This window comes from Microcaecilia unicolor, chromosome 9 (genome assembly GCF_901765095.1).
Source record: "Microcaecilia unicolor chromosome 9, aMicUni1.1, whole genome shotgun sequence".
NCBI classification, from domain to species: Eukaryota; Metazoa; Chordata; class Amphibia; order Gymnophiona; family Siphonopidae; genus Microcaecilia; species Microcaecilia unicolor.
Genome location: NC_044039.1, coordinates 227114258 through 227137163, shown reverse-complemented (window position 1 = coordinate 227137163; position 22906 = coordinate 227114258). Strand labels below are relative to the sequence as shown.

Sequence of the window (22906 nt, the reverse complement as noted above, 5' to 3'; positions counted from 1 at the left end):
AGTAGGCTCAGGCAGACTTCGTCATGTGATACAGAGGCATACACCCTCACAAGTGTTAACCCTACAGAATTCTTTTGCTCCATTAGAGCTCTGTGAGGTTCCTAAAAATAGAACTGAGCCAGAAGAAACAGCAAAAGCAAAAGAACAAAAAGATATGGAGGGACCCAAAGACAAAAAACACACCAAAATATCAAATGTTGAAACACATACCAGGAAATGTAAATGGAAAGTAATGACCACAAATGCTCACAGTCTTGGCAACAAAGTTCATGACCTTCAAGCCCTGATGTTGGAGGCAGACTTGGACGTTGTTGCAATCACAGAGACATGGCTCAATGGTTCCCATGAATGGGATGCAAACATACCAGGCTATAATCTATTTAGGAAGGATAGAGAGGGTCGTAAAGGTAGAGGAGTAGCTCTATATGTGAGAAATGATATCACAGCAACCGAAATGACAGGGACCTGGGGTAAGGAAGAAGCGATATGGATCACCTTAAAAAGAGATGATAGAACCTCTGTCCACGTGGGTGTTGTCTACAGACCTCCAACACAATTGGAAGAATTAGATAAAGACCTGATCGCAGATATTCAAAAGTTGGGAAAGAAGAGAGAGGTGCTGTTGCTGGGAGACTTCAATCTGCCGGATGTAGATTGGAAGGTTCCGTCTGCGGAATCAGAAAGAAGTAGAGAGTGTGGATGCTTTCCAAAGTGCTCTGCTCAGACAAATGGTCATGGAACCCACGAGGGAGGGAGCGACGCTGGATCTTGTGCTCACAAATGCGGATAGCGTGTCAAATGTCCGAGTGGGTGCCCACCTGGGCGGCAGTGACCATCAAACGGTTTGGTTTGATATGACGGCTGAAGAGGAGGGTTGCCACTCAAAAAGTCCTGGATTTCAAGCGTGCTGACTTTAGTAAAATAGGGGAATACCTAAGAGGGAGCTGATGGGCTGGGAGGATGTACGAGAAGTGGAAGGACAGTGGTCCAGGCTGAAAGAAGCTATAAATAGGGCCACAAACCTTTATGTAAGGAAAGTAAATAAAAGCAAGAGAAAAAGGAAACCGCTATGGTTCTCCAAGCAAGTGGCTGAGAAAATAAAGGCTAAAGAGTTCGCATTCCAGAAATACAAAAAAACTCAAGACGAGGAACACGGGGAGGAATACCGGAGGAAACTGAAAGAAGCCAAGAGAGAGGTACGTCTGGTGAAAGCGCAAGCGGAAGAACAAATGGCTAGAAAGGTAAGGAGGGGTGACAAAAATTTCTTCAGGTATATTAGTGAAAGGAGAATGACTAAAAATGGAATTGTGAGACTAAAAGATACTGCAAACCGCTATGTAGATAATGATGAAGAAAAGGCAAATTTGCTAAATAGATGCTTTTGTTCTGTTTTTACTGAAGAAAATCTGGGAGAAAGACCACGATGGACTGGCAAAAGTTCATTTGAGAATGGAGTGGATATAGCACCGTTCACGGAAGAGAGTGTGTATCAACAACTAGAAAAACTAAAGGTGGACAAAGCCATGGGACCGGATGGGATCCACCCCAGGATATTGAGGGAGCTCAGAGAGGTTCTGGCGGGTCCTCTTAAAGATTTGTTTAATAAATCCTTAGAAATGGGAGAGGTTCCGAGGGATTGGAGAACGGCGGAGGTGGTCCCTTTTCACAAAAGTGGTGATAGGGAAGAAGCTGGAAACTACAGGCTGGTAAGCCTCACTTCGATTATTGGAAAAGTAATGGAAGCGATGCTGAAGGAAAGGATAGTGAATTTCCTGGAAGAAAATGAGTTGCAAGATCCGAGACAACGTGGTTTTACCAAAGGGAAATCGTGCCAAATGAATCTCATTGAATTCTTTGATTGGGTGACCGGAGAATTCAACCGTGGACGTGCTATAGACGTAATCTACCTAGATTTCAGCAAGGTTTTTGACACAGTTCCCCACAGGAGGCTCTTAAATAAACTGGATGGGCTGAAGATAGGACCCAAAGTGGTGAACTGGATTAGGAACTGGTTGACGGACAGGCGCCAGAGGGTGGTGGTGAATCGAGTTCGCTCGGAGGAGGGAAAGGTAAGTAGTGGAGTGCCTCAGGGATCGGTGCTGGGGCCGATTCTGTTCAATATATTTGTGAGTGACATTGCCGAAGGGTTAGAAGGTAAAGTTTGCCTATTTGCGGATGATACTAAGATTTGTAACACAGTGGACACCCCGGAGGGAGTGGAAAACATGAAAAAGGATCTGAAAAAGCTAGAAGAATGGTCTAAGGTTTGGCAATTAAAATTCAATGCGAAGAAATGAAAAGTGATGCACTTAGGGAGTAGAAATCCAAGAGAGGCGTATGTGTTAGGTGGTGAGAGTCTGCTAGGTACGGATGGGGAGAGGGATCTTGGGGTGATAGTATCTGAGGATCTGAAGGCGATGAAACAGTGTGACAAGGCGGTGGCCGTAGCTAGAAGGTTACTAGGCTGTATAGAGAGAGGTGTGACCAGCAGAAGAAAAGAGGTGTTGATGCCCCTGTACAAGTCATTGGTGAGGCCCCACCTGGAGTATTGTGTTCAGTTTTGGAGGCCGTATCTTGCTAAGGATGTAACATACATAGTAGATGACGGCAGAAAAAGACCTGCACGGTCCATCTAGTCTGCCCAACAAGATAAACTCATGTAAAAAGAATTGAAGCGGTGCAAAGAAAAGCTACGAGGATGGTATGGGATTTGCGTTACAAGACGTATGAGGAGAGACTTGCAGACCTGAACATGTATACCCTGGAGGAAAGGAGGAACAGGGGTGATATGATACAGACGTTTAAATATTTGAAAGGTATTAATCCGCAAACGAACCTTTTCCGGAGATGGGAAGGCGGTAGAACGAGAGGGCATGAAATGAGATTGAAGGGGGGCAGACTCAAGAAGAATGTCAGGAAGTATTTTTTCACGGAGAGGGTGGTGGATGCTTGGAATGCCCTCCCGCGGGAGGTGGTGGAGATGAAAACGGTAACGGAATTCAAACATGCGTGGGATAAACATAAAGGAATCCTGTGCAGAAGAAAGGGATCCTCAGGAGCTTAGCCTAGAATGGGTGGCAGAGCTGGTGGTTGGGAGGCGGGGCTAGTGTGGGCAGACATATACGGTCTGTGCTGGGGCTGGTGGTTGGGAGGCGGGACTAGTGCTGGGCAGACTTATACGGTCTGTGCCGGGGCTGGTGGTTGGGCGGCGGGGATAGTGCTGGGCAGACTTATACGGTCTGTGCCAGAGCCGGTGGTGGGTGGCAGGGATAGTGCTGGGCAGACTTATACGGTCTGTGCCAGAGCTGGTGGTTGGGAGGCGGGGTTGGTGGTTGGGAGGCGGGGATAGGGCTGGCCAGACTTATACGGTCTGTGCACTGAAGAGGACAGTACAAATAAAAAAAGTAGCACATATGAATTTATCTTCTTTGGCAGACTGGATGGACTGTGCAGGTCTTTTTCTGCCGTCATCTACTATGTTACTATGTTACATGCATCAATTTTCACCAAGGTGAGTTCCTCTCAATTTTATTTTTTTAAGCCGAGGTGTTGGTGTCAAGACTATTATGGAAATTAAGATGCATTAGACATTTAGTTAGATAATTTATAACCTGCACAATCTATCATTCTGGGTGGTTCACAAAATAACATTCAGAATAATAAACATAATAAAAATTATCCTGAGAATATTTTCAGTCACTCTCTTATATATTGCTGGAGGAATAACCAAGCATGCCCCAGGTGTGCATGTTCATAAACTGTTGGTCCACAGCTATACTCACTGACCCTGTTTGGCCTTCCATGCATAAACATGCGAACATTTAATCCAATCGCTTCAGGCATGCTATCAGACCCAGGGGAGAAAAGAAGTGGGACAGACACTGCGTCCCCCTCCTTCAACATAATTTTACTTTTGATATTTTTAGAATGATTGCATAAACGATGGTATTAATCCATATGGCTTACTGTAACATCATATATTTGGGCTGTAAAGAGGCTACTTTTAAAAAATTGCAGACACTTAAATATTACAGCCTAAATGATTTTTAAAAGTTTGAAATCTGTGAGGGCTACACCCCCCTATTGTTACAACTGCACCGGTTATGTTCATTAGTAGTTTTGATCTTACGTGGATTTGTCCTGAGTTATATGTCTTTGCTTATTTATCAACCTGCAAAAAAACACCAGGTTTGATTGTAGGGTGTTTTTGGCACTGCACTATCCTACTCCCAGGACGGTTGTTTATAAGAAGCTTTTTTCTACATTTGAATACTAGGCGGCAAATCATTGGAACAAACTTTCACGGGTAATCAGACACATGCGCGGACTGAGAGTGGTCTGGGTCCTCCACCCGGCCGCTGCCTGATACCCACCCCCACCGCTGTGCTGCTGCCCCCAGTCCCAGTCATACCTGAAGTGGTCTCTGCCGGGGGGGGGGGGGGGGAGCATGTTCTTTCCTGCCTGCTGCGCTGCCACTATTCCCCCACCTGCAGGCACCACCATGTTTTCAAAATGGTGGCTGAGACTTCCCGTGGTACTCTCACGGGTCTCAACAGTCTTGCAAGACTTCTGCAGGAATCTCAGCCGCAATTTTTAAAGTACGGCAGTGCCGGGCAGGGGACATAGCGGCAGCACAACGGGCAGGAAAGAACATGGTCCTCCCCCCTGCAAAGGCCATTAGATCACTAGCAGCGTGCCTTTGAAGGTAGGACCGGGGAGGGCTGTAGTGTGTGGCGAGCATCCAGGCAGAGCCTCTGAGCCCTAGGGCACTGCCCGGTTGCCCAAATGGTCAGTCCGCCCCAGATCAGATATCAGACAAACGATGGTAGTTTTCGAAAAATGTTAAAAACTTATTTATATAGGAGGTAAATGATGTCTAGTTGATTCTATCTTTATACAACCTTATGTTGTAATGGTCCTGGGAATTCCCAGCTTCTTATTGTGTAAGCCACACTGAACTATAAAGGTATGTGTAGGGTATAAGTGTCAAAATGTAATGTAAAGTTTCCAAGTCAAGGGACATAAACTGGTCTCCATCCCCTCCCATTTCCATCCCCATTTCCAATCCATCCCTTCTCACCTTCCCATTCATTATTGATCTATCCCCTCCAGTCCCCATGTTAATGACTTTTTTGTCCCCATTCCCAAAGATTTTGTGCAGGTTTCCCGTTGTTCCCATCCACATGTCTAAATGATATATTGAGCTGTAATTTTGGATTTTAATGTATGCTTTTATTTTTTATTTCTACAAACACGTTGAAAGATGTGGGCTACAGTTTAAACTAAATGTCTCTCGTATACAGGAACAGAGCTACTGTATAGGTACATTCTTCTGTCACTCGACATTAGATTCAGAACCATGTCTCTCACATTTTTTATTACCTCAGATAGCAGAGCCTGGGCTTTCTTTTCTGGCAGTAGTCGTAGCCCTGCTGTCGCTTTTAATACTACTGGGGTTTTTTTCCAGTGACTTGAAGGCACAGCATCTTTGGCTACTTCCAGTAACCCTCGAATTGTTTCTGCTCCCTAGAATTCAAAAGACAACATATTTCTTCATATCACTCATGTAATATTCAAACAAGCCTACCCAAAAGACCCAGATTAATCTCTTGAACCCATCTACCTTACATATACTGAAGAGAAAACGACATTGACCCAGACGCTATCTCCCACCTTACCTTCCTCTCTCTATTACCTGTCTCTACCTACCTATCCATCCTATTATTATGTTATACTTAATTTCCTACTTTACATAACAAAATTCTGTGTTACCTATTACTATGTAAGCCGCATTGAGCCTGCTTTTAGTGGGAAAGTGTGGGATATAAATATAATAAATAAATCAATAATATGCCCAACTTCAGACCTTCCCTTTTCCTAATCATTTCCCTGATCAACATCTATGAAGGCTAAGGAGACTGCTCATCCCCATAAGATACTCAAGTGATGGAAAATAAACAATATGGAATGGGCTTTGTCATGCTTTCCACAGATTAAACAACCTTGAAGGGTGAGCTCACAGAGCAAGGCTCATCCCTTTTGCAATATTCTGCTCAAGGACTGATAACACTACCAAAAATGTTATCCATTCTCTCATTAATTCCTTTTTAGACTACTGCAGCCAGCTCCCTCATGGGTGATCTACTCAACCATCTTTTTCCACGGCAGACTAGTCAAAATCCAGTTTCATGATTTATTGATGAACATTTATATATAGCTAGCTTACTTTAGATAATTTCACATAAAATCAGAATAGGCCTGATTTTCAGCAGCGAATGGATAAAGTAAAATACCAATGACAGCAGTGGCATTTGCTGCTTAAATGGTACTGCTAAATATAAAGTAGCAGTGTTACAGCTACTTTTCTGTTGTCGTAAAATGCACAGAATTTAAATGTAGAGCAGATAATTTCATCATTCTATAGAACTTGTTTTAGAAAGTTTAATGCAATTTCTACCTGGAAAATATGGCACTTATATATATTTATTTGTTACATTTGTATCCCACATTTTCCCACCTATTTGTAGGCTCAATGTGGCTTACATAGTACCGGAGAGGCCTTTGCAGGCTCCGGTGTGAACAAATACAGGGTGATGTTGTGGTAAGATCAAGTTCATGTGGCACAGCCACATTAGGGAATCGGAGAACGGAAGAGTTGTGTTATGTCCATTACGTGCTTTAGTTTGGTTGTGTTGCAGAGATTAGGCATTTAAGTTGGATCGGTAGGGTATGCCTTTTTAAACAGGTTGGTTTTTAGTGATTTCCGGAAGTTTAGGTGGTCGTACATCGTTTTCAAGGCTTTTGGTAATGCGTTCCACAGTTGTGTGCTTATGTAGGAAAAACTAGACGCGTAAGTTGTTTTGTATTTAAGTCCTTTGCAGCTTGGGTAGTGCAACCCGGCGGTGAGGTAAGCATGGCAGGAGGGTGCCACAAGGCATGCTTACCTCACCTCCTGCCACTCTGGGGAGTTTAAATCTTTGATTTACCTCCATCGCAGCAGCCGCAGTGAAAGCCCGTTTCTAGTCTTCCCTTCGTTCCCGTCAGTGTCCTGCCTTCTTGTGATGTCATTTCCTCTTTCCGCGAGGGCGGGACACTGACAGGAAACGAAGGGAAGGCTAGAGGCGGGCTTTCACTGCGGCTGCTGCAACGGAGGTAAATCAAAGATTTAAACCCCCCAGGATGGCAGGAGCAAAAAGAGGGATGTTGGGGGGAGAAGAGGGCGGGCAGGTGGACATTATTATGGGAGCAGGAGGGCAGGGGAGAGAGAAGCATCGAAGCCATCGATGGATATGCATGGGAAGGCAGGGCCCAGGGAGAGAGGAGAAATTGCTGGACATGGAGGGGAGGGGGGCAGGGGAGAGAGGACAGCTGCTGGATATGGATGGATGGAGGGGGCAGGGGAGAGAGGAGAATTGCTGGATATGGATGGATAGATGGATGGAGCATGGAGGGCAGGGGAGAGGACAGTTGCTGGACATGGGTGGATGGAGGGGAGGGCAGGGGAGAGGAAAGTTGCTGGACATAGGTGGATGGAAGGGAGGGGAAAGGAGGGTTGCTGGGCATGGATGGATGGAGGGGAGGGCAGGGGAGAGAGGAGAGTTTCAGGACATGGATGGAGAGGAGGGCAGGAGAAATTCTGGACATGGATGGAGGGTAGGGAAGACAGGAAGGAGATGCACATGGATAGAGGGGAAGGGAGAGAGAGGAAATGCTGGACATGGATGGAGGGTAGGGAAGAGAGAGGAAGAGAGATGAACATGAATGGAGGGGAGAAAGGAGAAATGCTGGATATGGAGGGAAGAGAGAGGAAGGAGATGAGATGAGGGAAAAGGAAGAGAGGAGAAAAACTGCACATGGATGGAGAAAATAGGAAGAAGCTGGATCCACTGGACAGCCAAGTCTGTGGAGGACCAGAAATGAAAAAGAAAGGAGGAAAGAAAAGAAATAAATGGAAAGGAAGACCTGGAAATGGAGTCAAGGGAACAGATAGAGAGAAGCTGAATCAGATACTGGGCCATCATGATCAGAAAAACAAAGTCACCAGACAACAAAGGTAGAAAAAATTATTTTCATTTTAGTGTTTGGAATATGTCCACTTTGAGAATTTACATCTGCTATCATATTTTGCAGTGTATAGCAACGTGTTTCTTTCTGTTTTTCTGGTATTATGCTGCATGCATCTTAGGATTTCAGGTTAATTTTTGAAGAATTTGAATAGGGGCTATCTCTGTTCTGCATGTATGACTGCAAGGCCAAGTGTCTGAATAGGGATCTGTGTTAGGTTCTGAGATTTTGATAACACATTGTTTTTCAGAGTTGGCAAGACTGTCTGTTCTCCTAATTCCTGGCCTGTATGCTAATTTGGTTTGTGTCATTTTGGGTATACTGCAGAGATTTTTTTTCCTGGTAAAGGGCTTCTAAAACAGACATCATATTATGAGAATCAGGTTCTCAAAGTTAAAAGTTTATATTTACTTATTTATGGCATTTGATCCCACATTAAACATGAATTAGATTGGAACCTGGGAGCATTTAATTTTTTTTTCCTGGAGAGAGTAATGCATTGCCGATGCCCCCCAGGCTCTCTCCTCAGCTATAGCCAGCTCTGCAATTTGGAGGGGGGGGGGGGCGCAGAAGTAGACCAGGGAGAGAGCCTGTTGTTAAACATTTACTGGCCCTAGTCCTAGTATTTTTGGAAAGCGTAAACAGACGCTTCACATCTACCCTTTCAACTCCACTCATTATTTTATAGACCTCTATCATATCTCCCCTCAGCTGCCTTTTCTCCAAGCTGAAGAGCCCTGGCTGCTTTAGCCTTTCCTCATAGGGAAGTCGTCTCATCCCCTTTATAATTTTCGTTGCCCTTCTCTGTACCTTTTCTAATTCCACTATATCTTTTTTGAGATGCGGCGACCAGAACTGAACACAATATTTGAGGTACGGTCACACCATGGAGCGATACAAAGGCATTATAACATCCTCATTTTTGTTTTCCATTCCTTTCCTAATAATACCTAACATTCTATTTGCTTTCTTAGCTGCAGCAGTACACTGAGCAGAAGGTTTCAACGTATCCTCAACGACGACACCTAGATCCGTTTCTTGGTCTGTGACTCCTAACGTGGAAACTTGCATGAGGTAGCTATAATTCGGGTTCCTCTTTGCCACATGCATCACTTTGCACTTGTTCACATTAAATGTCACCTGCCATTTAGACTCCCAGTCTCGTAAGGTCCTCTTATAATTTTTCACAATCCTCCCACGATTTAACGACTCTGAATAACTTTGTGTCATCAGCAAATGTAATTACCTCAATAGTTACTCCCATCTCTAGGTCATTTATAAATATGTTAAAAAGCAGCGGTCCCAGCACAGACCCCTGGGGAACCCCACTAAGTACCCTTCTCCATTGAGAATACTGACCATTTAACCATACTCTCTGTTTTCTATCTTTTAACCAGTTTTTAATCCACAATAGAACACTACCTCCTATCCCATGACTCTCCAATTTCCTCTGGAGTCTTTCATGAGGTACTTTGTCAAACACCTTCTGAAAATCCAGACACACAATATCAATCGGCTCACCTTTATCCACATGTTTGTTCACCCCTTCAAAGAAATGTAGTAGATTGGTGAGGCAAGATTTCCCTTCACTAAATCCATGTTGACTTTGTCTCATTAATCCATACTTTTGAATATGTTCTGTAATTTTGTTCTTAATAATAGTCTCTATCATTTTGCCCGGCACTGACATCAGACTCACTGGTCTATAATTTCTCAGATCTCCTCTGGAACCTTTTTAAAAAATCGGCATTACATTGGCCACCCTCCAGTCTTCCGGTACCATGCTCGATTTTAAGGATAAATTATATATTACTAACAATAGCTCTGCAAGCTCATTTTTCAGTTCTATCAGTACTCTGGGATGGATACCATCCAGTTCAGGAGATTTGCTACTCTTCAATTTGTAGAACTGCCCCATTACATCCTCCAGGTTTACAGAGAATTCATTAAATTTGTCCGACTCGTCAGCTTCGAATAACACCTTTATAAATAATATATGTCAAATGGGAGAAATCTCAAAGTGTGAACCAATAATTCATAGATCCATGAGATTCATTAATGAAAAGTGCCATATTTCAGCGATTCATTCAAACTCTCACTGTCTTTGGTCTCCCAAAGATAACATATGAGATAGTAAACCAAAATAACTATAAAATGTTCACCATTAAAACAGTCTTAACTCCTATCACCAGTGCTTACATCAATAAATCCAGTCAATTATTTAAATATATACAATGTTTCAATTCGTTGTCCGGATGAGAACCTGAGAGGGTTTTTTTGTTGGTTGTTAGTGGGGGGGCTTCTTGATGGTAGGTGAGGGAAGAAAGTCTTATCAACTAAATTTCCTCATATTCAGGACAGCAGGGAAATCCTTGTTCCTGCATTACTGGCCTGAGTGTGTTCTCTCAGAAAACGTATCTGTGGCGAGTGTTTTTATTGAATTGGGTTAGCTAAACAAACAACCATTATGACTGAGGGACTGCTGTTCTCTTTAGTTTGCTAAAACTGACTGCCAATGATTAGTTATTTTCTAAGTTCTGTTAAAAGAAATTATGATTTTTACAGAACCAGCAATGTTTTCTGTCATTCTACAAAACTCAATTCCTGTGTCAATAATTGCACATCGTGATTCTTTCAAATTGATGCCTGAATAAAGCTCTTAATTATTAAAGCACAGGTTTCTTTATTTAACATCACCTCTGGGTAAAAAGCATAGGCTTGGGTAAGGGTTAAACATAACATAGTACACTTTCTCCCATAACATCATCCAGCTGAATTGCAAGTCATGCAACCCTATGAAAGTCAGAAGACATCATGGAGCTATGTGGCTCATTGGAGTGCACTGGCAATGGATTTGATGGTGGAGGGGTCTCACTGGTGGAAGCTGGAATGGGAGCAAAGATACAGAGGAGATGTTTTTCTCACAGGTACACGTGGTCAAGAGGCAGCTGAAGTTTGTGTTTAATATAGTGCTTGATATACTGCCCTTAAACAAGATATCAGAGCAGTTTACAACCAATGGCTATGCAGAGTAGAAAGAGCAAGAAAAAATAAGAAAAAGAAAGTAGCAGCCAGGGACAAGATTGAATAAGTGACTTCTCAGTACAAAGATACTTGGACAAAGAGTTACAAAGTAGTGCGGCTACAACATAAGGCAGAGTCATAAGTGGACATGTGGCATACCATGGACAAGAGGTAATATAGATAAAAAAAAGTAAGATTGTGTCCAGAGAGCAAGCAGATGAGCATTTGGAATGAGTATATTGGTGTAGCCAGCAGACCACTCCTCAAAGTTTTGTAAGTCACTAATAATATTTTAAGAACCCAGGAAACTGGGGCAGACTGAAGGTCTATGAAGCCTAGTATCCTGCTTCCAACAGTGGCCAATCCAGGTCATAAGTACTTGGCAAGATCCCAAGAAAGTAAAACAAATTTTATGGTACTTATCCCAAGAATAAGCAGTGTATTTTCCCCAAGTACATCTATGGAATGCTTCATGAAGCACCAAAGGCTTCCAGCAGTGGGGAAGAAGCTGTGCTGAAAGAGGACAACTGGACTCAGATCACGCATCTCTGAAGGAACAATACCATGACTCCACCTGCTCTCGAACTGAAAAAACGATATGTAGCCCTGGAAGTGGAGAAAGTGAGAGCACCCCAGAGAGAGGAGGAATTGGAGCTTGAAATCCCCAAAGTTGCTGAATCAGTGACCACTAAGAACTGAAAAGTAGAAGTGGTTGATGATTCTCTTCTGAGGGGTACAGAGGCGTCATCTGCAGACCAGACATGATGTCCCAGGAGGTGTGATGTCTGCCAGGTGCCAAAACTCAAGATGTTACAGAGAGCTTGCCAAGCCTAGACTATTATCCAAATGCTGCTCATCCATGTTAGCACAAATAATACTGCTGGGTACCCCTCCAAATGTATCATGTGACTTCATGGCTCGGGGAGAGAGGGTGAAGCAAACAGGTGCTCAGGTAGTATACTTGTCAGTCCTCCCTGTTGAGAAGCTCGCATCCTGGAGATGAATATGTGGTTGCACAGATGGTGTGGTCAAAAGCATTTTGGCTCCTGGATCATGGTATGCATTTTCAAGGCCTGCTGAGCAGAGATGGTGTCCATCTAAGAAGGAAAGTGTTTTCATCAGCTGACTGGCTGTCACTATCGCTTCCGCATTCCCTTACCTCCACATTGGGGTCCCGTGTGACGTGCCCTGCTGCCTTACATGCTGCTCCCTCTTCCGGTCTGCTGATGGCTGTGTGCGCTCATTTGAAGGAGGCTGGATGCGGGTTGATGCTGCTTGGTTCTGCCCCTCACTGACATCATCCTGTGCCTTGCCTTCTCTTGCAGTCGCTGCTCTCTGCCTTGCAAGAGGTTGTCCTGGTTCCAGTGTCCTGCATAGCGCCTGTTTCCAGCCCTGGTTCCAGCTTGCAGTACAAGTTTCAGGTTCCAGCTCAGCGTCAGCTTCCATCACAAGCTTCAGCTTCTTGCCCTGGTGCCAGCCTCCAGTCCCGGTTCCAGTTCCAGCACAGCTCCTATTTCCAGTCCTAGTTCCAGCAGGAAATTCTGGACTCTCTACAAGGAGAACTATTCCAGCAGTTGGTAATGGAATCCATGCAGGATGGGGCCATACTGGACTTAGTGCTTCCTAATGGGGACAATGTTCCTGATGTAGTAGGTGATCATCTGGCATCCAGTGATCATCAGATTGTGTGGTTTAATATTAAGATAGGTGCAAAGAGAGTTCATTCAAAAGTGAAGGTTCTACTATTCAGATGGGGGATTAACTCAAGGAATTGAAGTCTGGATAGGAACATCTGGAAGAAGTTGGAAAGAACATAAGAACATAAGAGTAGCCATACTGGGTCAGACCAATGGGTTCATCTAGCCCTGTATCCTGTTTTCCAAACAGTGGTCAAGCCAGGTCACAAGTACCTGGCAGAAACCCAAATCGTGGCAACGCTCCATACTACAAATTGCATCCTCCGGAAAAAAGTTCCCAGAGTTTAACTATTCGTTGAGTGAAAAAATATTTCCTCCTATTTCTTTTAAAAGTATTTCCATGTAACTTTGAGTGTCCCCTAGTCTTGGTACTTTTAGAACGAGTAAAATATTGATTTACTTCTACTCATTCTACACCACTCAGGATTTTGTAGACCTCAATCATATCTCACCTCATCCGTCTCTTCCAAGCTGAAGAGCCCTAACCTCTTTAGCCTTTCCTCATATGAGAAGAGTTCCATTCCCTTTATCATTCTGGTTGCTCTTCATTGAACCTTTTCTAATTCAGCTATATCTTTTTTGAGATACGGCGACCAGAACTGAACACAATACTCAAGGTGCAGATGCACAAAGGCATTATAGTATTTTCAGTCTTATTCACAATCCCTTTCCTAATAATTCCTAGCATCCTGTTTGCTTTTTTTGGCTGTGAACACATACATGCTGGGCAAAACTTAAAGGAGCTATTGTTAAGGAGAACAAACCTTTTTGTAAAGAAGGTTAATAAAAATAAGAGGAAAATGAGACCACTGTGGTTCTCAAAAGTAGTAGCTGAAAAGGTAACAGAAAAAAAGAGGCTAGCCTTTAAACTACTACAGATCGCAGAAAGAGGAAGACATGCAACATAACATTGACATTCACACTTCAGGCAGCCCTTAACACATACTTAAAATTTTTTAAATAATTCAAACAACAATTTCTTTTTTGGAATAAAATTTGGCTGCAGCTTTATTTCCAAATATTAATAAATTCATTTACTTAACATCAACTTAGTAACATATAATTTTCCACCAGGTTAACTTCAGAATGCGGTTAATAATGTTAAGCCCTTCGGTAACGAACTGGCTCACTTTCTCCCCACTTCACAGTGTGATTAATAATAATGTTAAGCCCTTCGGTAACGAACTGGCTCACTTTCTTCCCCCCTTACCCCCTCCCCCAGGTGACTTACGGTACCGTCAAGCCACCTCTTACTCATGGCGGTTCCGCCCACGAGTTCATTTCCATTTCATATATTCATACAATTCCTTTAACCGCTTCTGGTGCCTCTTAAACCCCTCATCCAGGCACCCCTTTCCATTTAAAAGCTGCTACCCTTTACCCCCAAATCCTCCACTTTCCTTAACCATCTCAAAATTTTGTCCCCACCCACACCCCCCCACCAAGGGCGGGCTGGGATGGGTCTTTCACTCCCTCCTATTCACCCTAACCCTCTCCTACCTAACTAAAAACTAATTCTGAGCGCCCAAATCTTCCCTATCCTAGCACTTCCCTTCCAGCCAATCCTATCCCTTAATTCCTACCCAATCCCCTTTCTCCCTTTCCTGTTGCTAACCTAAACACTAACTACTTCCAAACTAACTCCCTTCTGCAACTCCCCCCCCCCCCCCCCTTTCCTTTCTTCTTCTGGCTGCCTGGCTTCAGTCAATGTTAACACCCTCACAGCTTAACTGTGAGGGCTTCCATATCTGGAAAAGCTAAGAGAAGCTGGTATTCAGGAAAGCAAAGCCAATATGGTAGAATGGGGTGACAAAACTTTTTTTTTTTTTTTTTAGATATGTTAGTTATAGGAGGAAGTGCAAAAGTGGCACTGTGAGATTCAAAGGTGAAGGGGAAGAATATCCTGCTTCCAACAGTGGCCAATCCAGGTCTCAAGTAGCTGACAGAAACCCAAATAGTTAGCAACATTCCATTCTGCCCTGGGATTGGCAGGATAGAATGTTGCCGGGGAAAATGGTAGAGGCTATTATCAAAAACAAAATTACAGAGCACATCCAAGGACATGGATTACTGAGACAAAGTCAGCATGGCTTTTGTGTGGGGAAATCTTGCCTGACCAATTTACTTCAATGCTTTGAAGGAGTAAACAAACGTGGACAAAGGGGAGCCAGTTGATATTGTGTATCTGGATTTTCAAAAGGCGTTTGACAAGGTACCTCATGAAAGGCTACAGAGGAAATTGGAGGGTCATGGGATAGGAGGAAATGTCCTATTGTGGATTAAAAACTGGTTGAAGGAAAGGAAACAGAGAGTGGGGTTAAATGGGCAGTATTCACAATGGAGAAGGGTAGTCAGTGGGTCCTCAGGGGTCTGTGCTAGGACCGCTGCTTTTTAATATATTTATAAATAATTTAGAGATAGGAGAACTAGCGAGGTAATTAAATTTGCTGATGACATAAAGTTATTCAAAGTCGTTAACTCGCGACAGGATTGTGAAAAATTACAGAAGGACCTTACGAGACTGGGAGACTGGGCGGCTCAATGGCAGATGATGTTTAATGTGAGCAAGTGCAAGGTGATGCATGTGGGAAAAAAGAACCCGAATTATAGCTACGTCATGCAAGGTTCCACGTTAGGAGTTACGGACCAAGAAAGGGATCTGGGTGTCGTTGTCGATAATACACTGAAACCTTGCTGCGGCTAGGAAAGTGAATAGAATGTTGGGTATTATGATGAAAGGTATGGACCGCACCTTGAGTATTGTGTTCAATTCTGGTCGCCGCATCTCAAGAAAGATATAGTAGAATTGGAAAAGGTGCAGCGAAGGGCGACAAAAATGATAGCGGGGATGGGACGACTTCCCTATGAAGAAAGACTAAGGAGGCTAGGGCTTTTCAGCTTGGAAAAGAGACGGCTGAGGGGAGACATGATAGAGGTATATAAAATAATGAGTGGAGTGGAACAGGTGGATGTGAAGCATCTGTTCACGCTTTCCAAAAATACTAGGACTAGGGGGCATGCAATGAAACTACAGTGTAGTAAATTTAAAACAAATCAGAGAAAAGTTTTCTTCACCCAACGCATAATTAAACTCTGAAATTCGTTGCCGGAGAACGTGGTGAAGGCGGTTAGCTTGGCAGAGTTTAAAAAAGGGGTTAGATGGTTTCCTAAAGGACAAGTCCATAAACCACTACTAAATGGATTTGGGAAAAATCCACAATTCCAGGACTAACATGTATAGAATGTTTGTAAGTTTGGGAAGCTTGCCAGGTGCCCTTGGCCTGGATTGGCTGCTGTCGTGGACAGGATGCTGGGCTCGATGGACCCTTGGTCTTTTCCCAGTGTGGCATTACTTATATACTATGTACTTATGCTACTATTAGGGTTTTTGCTAGGTACTTGTGACCTGGATGGGTCACTGTTGGAAGCAGGATGCTGGGCTAGATGGACCACTGGTCTGACCCAGTATGGCTACTCTTACGATCTTAGAAGCTGATAAAGATAATACAGAATTGCTTAACAACTATTTCTGTTCTGTGTTCATAACTGAAGGGATGGGAACAAGACCACAGAAGACAAACATAAATAGGAATGGAGGGGTGGAAGTCCCTGAACGATTTTCAGAGGACTGGCTAAACTAGTGGACAAAATGATGGAGCTGGATGGAATACATCCTACATCAGAAGGTACTTGCTTCGGGAGTGCAGCATGAGGCTTCCAATGGGTGCATCATTGGGCCAATGCTGCACCCACTGGAAGCCTTGCGCTGCACTTCGCTGGCTGACCTTTTCAATGCTTCTCTAGAGTCGGGAGTGGTCCCTGAGGGCTGAAGAGCAAATCTGGTCCTTCTCCACAAAAGCTTTTGTGAAGAGGAAGAGGTTGGGAACTATTGGCCGGTAAATCTGACTTCTGTGGTAAGTAAATTAATGGAAACGTCTTTAAAAAAATAGTAAAGTTTTTGGAATCCAGTGGATCACAGGACCCGGCAATATGGATGGAGAAATTAAGACTTACCTGATAATTTTCTTTCTTTCCTTTAGTTCTACCAGACCAGTCCAGAATGAATATGATATGTCCAGCCACCAGCGGAAGGAGACAGAGAAAAACCACAGTTCCAAGTACTTTGCCCCTTAAGGGTATCATGCAGCCTGAAATGTTCAGTATTTTGAATAGCCAAGCAATGGGGCTTATCAGTCTTATTGCTGAGTACATGAAAAAGGAAGTTGAGCACAATGGTGGCGAGCCATATGGAGAAAATGAAGATAATGCCAATGAAAAGAATAGTGAAATAGCTGAGAAAGAGCTAGAAGCTCCCGAAAAGAATACTCCAAAGGAAGCCCAGGAAGACAATTATGAAGATGAAGATAATGAAGGTGGTGCTATGGTGAGAACTAATCGGAAGGCTGAAATGTAATTCTATTACATTTCATGGATCAAGTTCACATAAGGATTCTCATGTGACTTCTCAAAAATTAGAAATATGGTTGTGGACCTTTCTAGGAGGATTTGATGAAAACTAAAAAAAAAAAAAGTTTTATTAATTTATGTATTAGAAGTTGCGATACATCTTGTACGGCTACAATATTTTGCTATTATGGGACATTTTCTTATTTCTTTTGTAGTGAGATTTTATATAGAAAAATAACATCTCTAACACATCAGTAAAATCCGTCCCCTCATCTCTGAGCACTCTACCAGAACCCTTATCCACACTCTTATCACCTCTTGTCTTGATTATTGTAACCTACTTCTCACCGGCCTCCCTCTTAGCCATCTCTCTCCTCTTCAATCAATCCAAAACTCTGCTGCGCGACTCATTTTCCGCCAAAGTCGCTATGCCCACATTAGCCCTCTCCTTAAGTCACTTCACTAGCTCCCTATCCGTTTCCGTATTCAATTCAAACTTCTCCTATTGACCTATAAGTGCATTCACTCTGCCGCTCCCCAGTACCTCTCCACTCTGGTCTTCCCCTACGTCCCCCCTCGAGTACTCCGTTCTGTAGATACTACTACTACTACTACTTATCATTTCTATAGCGCTACCGGACGTACGCAGCGCTTCACACCTGAACATGGAGAGACAGTCCCTGCTCAATAGAGCTTACAATCTAATTATGACGGACAGACAGGACAAGTAAGGGATAAGGGTTAGGACAGACAGGACATATCAGGGAAACGTAAAGATTTTATTGACATCATAGTACGGAAACAGTATTGGTTACCCTTATATCCAAGTTTAAACAACTAACTGCTGCTGGTAAGAGAATACTCCTTATGCAATTTGATATGTCCATTGCATTTGACATGATTGATCACAACATCCTGTTACACCTTTTGGACTATTTCAGAATTGGTGGAACCGTGCTGGAATGGTTTAAGTGTTTTCTTTCATCTAGATCCTATCGAGTGAAAATGAACTCAACTTTATCTTTTTCATGGAACGCAGTTTGCAGAGTCCCTCAGGGATCACCACTGTCCCCCATACTGTTTAACATAAGGATGGCCCCACTGGCCAATGCCCTATCCAGGTTAGGTTTAATCCTTATATTTATGCAGATGATGTAACAATATATATACCATTTAGTAAGAATTTGGATGAAATTACCAATCAAATCACTCTTGGTTTGACCACAATGGACAAATGGGCCAATTCTTTCCACCTGAAATTAAATGCTGAAAAGACCCATTGTTTAATTTTATCGTCTCAGTATAACAAATATAATCCTACCACTTTAAATACTCCCAACCTTTCTTTACCAATCTCTGATAGTTTGAAACTTCTGGGGATTACAATTGATCAACATTTAACATTAGAGACTCAAGTAACCAACACCATAAAGAAAATGTTTTATTCACTGTGGAGACTCAAACGAGTAAAACCATTTTTTCCTCGAGATGTCTTCCGCAATCTGATACAGTCTATGGTCTTGAGTCAGATGGATTACTGCAACGTCATATATGCAGGATGCAAGGAACAACTACTCAGGAAATTGCAAATGGCTCAAAATGCTGCGGCAAGAAGTCGGTGAAGTCCCAGAATATATGCTTGAGTTAATTGACTTACCACCCAGAAACAGATTTAGTACCTCACGATCATACCTGAACTTGCACTATCCAGACTGTAATGGCCTTAAATACAAGTCAATTTATGCCTCCAACTTTACATACATAGGCACTCAACTGTGGAATGCTCTACCCAAATCAGTAAAATCCACCCAGAACTACCTAAACTTCAGAAAATTACTGAAATCAGTATTGTTTAAGAAGGCTTATTCCCCAGGTTAAACTTAATTTGAATTACTTCCTACCATTAATAAGATTCAAGGACACTAATTACCTGTTATTATCTCTTGACTATTGCTGTTTAATTGTTATTTTATATCTTATTATCAATTTGTATAACTGTTTTTACTTGCACTGTAGCCTTACTACAGATTTATGTAAGCCACTTTGAGCCTGCAATCAGTGGGAAAATGTGGGATATAAATGTAATAATAAATAAATAAATATTATAGAGAAAGAAACAAAAGGTTTTAGCAGTCTGTTGAATATGTGCAGAGAAGGAAAGAGGAGTCAAAGATGACCCCAAGGTTATGAGCTGATGAGAGAGGAAGGATGAGAGTGCTATCCACAGACAGAGAATGGGAGAAGAGGAAAGGTTGGTTTAGGGGGAAAGATAAGAAGCTTAGTCTTGGTCATGTTTAGTTTCAGATGGCAGTGAGACATCCAGGCAGGAATGTCAAATAGGCAAGCTGATACTTTGGCCTGGATTCCTGATGAAATTTCTGGTGTGGAGAGGTAGATCTAGGAGTCACTAGAATAGAGGTGAAACTGAAAGCCATGGGATGAGATTAGAGTACCAAGGGAAGAAGTATAGATGGAGAAAAGAAGAGGTCCCAGGATAGATCCCTGAGGTACACCAATTGATAGTGGGATAGAAATGGAGGAAGATCCACCAGAGTATACATGATGGGAGAGACAAAAAGAAAACTAAGAAAGAAGAGAGCCCTGAAATCCAAGTGAGGACAACATATCGAGGAGTAGGCAGTGATCAACAGTGTCAAAAGCAGCAGATAGATTGAGAAGGATGAGGATAGAATAGAGACCTTTGGATCTAGCCAGGAACAGGTCCATTGGAGACCCTAACAAGTGCAGTCTCAGTTGAATGAAGAGGGCGAAATCCAGATTGAAGTGGATCGAGAATAGCTTTAGATGAAAGAAAGTCAAGACAACGGTGGTGAACAGCACGTTCACAGCCTTGCAAATTTCTTCAATGGAGGCCAACCTCAAGTGAGCTACCAATGCAGCCATGGCTCTGACATTATGATCCCTGACATGACCCTCTAAGGCCAGCTCAGGCTGGGCATAAGTGAAGGAAATAAAATCTGCCAGCCAAATTGAAATAGTATGTTTCCCGATGGCGACCCCCATCCTGTTGAGATCAAAAGAAACAAAACGTTTGGCTGACTGTCTGTGGGACCTTTTCCACTCCATGTAGTAGACCAATGGTCTCTTGCAATCCAAGGTGTGCAAGCTGCTTTCGCCAGGATGGGCATGAGGTTGGGGAAAGAATGTTGGCAAGACAACTAACTGGATCAGATGGAACTCTGACACCACCTTCGGCAGGAACTTAGGGTGTGTGCGGAGGACTACTCTGCTGTGATGAACTTAGTATAAGATGCATCCACTACTAAGGCCTGAAGCTCACTGACCCTACGAACTGAAGTAACAGCCACCACCAAGAAAACAACATTCCAGATCAAGTACTTCAGATGGCAGGACTTTAGTGGCTCAAAAGGAGTTTTCATTAGCTGAGTGAGCATGACGTTGAGATCCCATGATACTGGTGAAGGTTTGACATGGGGCTTTGACAGAAGCAAACCTCTCATGAATCGAACTAGAGGCTGTCCAGAGATGAGCTTACCTTCTACACAATAATAAACACTAATTGCACTAAGGTGAACTCTTGTGGAGTTGGTCTTCAGACCAGACTGACAAGTGTAGAAGGTATTCAAGCAGAGTCTGTGTAGTGCAAGAAGGGGGATCTAGGGCCTTGCTCTCATAACAGATGGCAAACCTCCTCCATTTAAAAGAATAACACCTTTTACTGGAATCTTTCCTGGAAGCCAGCAAGACTTGGCAGATACCATCTGAAAGACACAAGGAAGCAAATTCTAGGCCCTCAACATCCACGCTGTGAGAGCCAGAGACAGGGGTTGGGATTCAGAAGCAACCCCTCGTTCTGTGTGATGAGGGTCGGAAAGCACTCCAATCTTTACGGTTCTTCGGAGGATAATTCCAGAAGAAGAGGGAACCATATCTGCCGTGGCCAGTATGGTATGATCAGAATCATGGTTCCATGGTCTTGCTTGAGTTTCAAAAATATTCCTATTATAGGTATTGAAGGATACAAATACAGAAGACCTGTCCCCCAATTGAGGAGAAAGGCATCTGATGCTAGCCTGTTGTGGGCCTGAAGCCTGGAACAGAACTGAGGGACCGTGTGGTTGATCTGAGTGGCAAAAACATCCACCTAGGGGGTGCCCCACACTCGGAAGATCTTGCAGGCTGAGCTTATATTGAGAGACTACTTGTGCGGCTGAATTATCCTGCTCAGTCTGTCGGCCAGGGTATTGTTTTTGCCGTCCAGATAAGTGGCTTGAAGGAACATGCCATGTTGTCGAGCTCAATGCCACATCTGGATGACCTCCTGACACAGAGGGCGTGATCCATGCCCCCCTGCTTGTTGGTGTAATACATTGCAACCTGATTGTCTGTCTGGACGAGAAAAATTTGGTGAGATAGTCAATCTCTGAAAGCCTTTAGAGCGTTCCAGATCACCCGAGGCTTCAGGAGGTTGATCTGAAGATTTGTTTCCTGGGAGGACCAGGCACCTTGAGTGTGAAGCCCATCTACATGAGCTCCCCATCCCAGGAGAGATGCATCCGTCATCAGCACAATATACACTGTGGAAGCTATGTGGCCCAACAATCTCAACATCTGCCGAGCTGTGACCTGCTGAGGAGCACAAACCTTGGATGCCAGCGCAACAAGATTGTCCGCTCTCATCTCCGGGAGGTAGGCATGAACCCTGTGTCAAGCAGGGCTCCTATGAATGTCAATCGCTGGACAGGGTGGAGATGGGACTTGGTGTAGTTTAAAACAAACCCTAGTAGCTCGAGCACCCAACTAGTCATGCGCATGGACTCCCGAGCACCTTCCTCCGAGGTGCTCTTCACCAGCCAATTGTCGAAATACAGGAACACATGGACTCCCAGTCTGCGTAGCAATGCTGCAACTATCACTAGACACTTAAAGACCCTGGGAGCTGACACGAGGCCAAAAGGCAACACGCGATACTGAAAGTGATGTGCTCCCAGCCAAAATCAAAGATACTTCCAGTGGGCCGGAAGTATTGGGATGTGAGTATATGCATCAGAGAGCATAGCCAATCAATTTTCGGAATCATTGGGAGAAAGATGCCCAGGGAAACAATCCTGAACTTTTCTCAGACTAGAAATCTGTTCAGAGCCCTTAGGTCTAGGATGGGGCTCATCCCCCCTGTCTTCTATACAAGAAGTACCTGGAATAGAATCCCTGCCCCTCTTCCCCTGGTGGAATGGGCCTTTAGAAGGGTGGAGAGTTCCTCTGTAAGTATCTGTCAAGTACCTGCTGAGAGCTGAATGAGCTCTTGGTGGGCAATTTGGAGGTTTTTGATACATACTGAGGGAGTATCCGAAATGGACTATTTGAAGAACCAACCAGTCAGAGGTTATAAGAGACCACCTTTGGTGAAACATTTTAGCCTCCCCCTGACCTGTAAGTTGTTCGGGACAGACACTAATTGCGGTTATGCTCCTCTCTTGCATTGCCTGGGGAGCAGCAGGGGCCTTAGGTGCACGCTGTTGACGTGAACGAGTGCACTGGGGCTGAGCCTGTGTAGGGTGTCGAGCTAAAAGGAGTGTACCTATGCCTAAAATAGTAGTAGGAACTGCTCCATGGCTTGCCAAAAATCCTCCTAGCTGAGGAGGTGGAAGCTGAAGTTTCCTGGTGGAAGAGAGGAGATATAGTATCAGTTTGCTTCTTGATTTGGTCAGCGAATTCAACCTTGGCATACCACT

At 43.6% G+C, this 22906-nt stretch overlaps 1 protein-coding gene across 5 annotated transcripts in view; it reads right to left on the bottom strand.

Moving 5' to 3' along the window:
* The window catches only part of ENTPD5 (ectonucleoside triphosphate diphosphohydrolase 5 (inactive)), a 223831-nt gene that overhangs the window by 167987 nt on the left and 32938 nt on the right, over window positions 1-22906 (bottom strand). For all 5 annotated transcript variants that reach the window (XM_030213808.1, XM_030213810.1, XM_030213807.1 and 2 more), the window contains one exon: window positions 5383-5526. In XM_030213808.1, the coding sequence (XP_030069668.1) occupies window positions 5383-5526 (144 nt within the window). The remainder of the gene's footprint in view (window positions 1-5382; window positions 5527-22906) is intronic.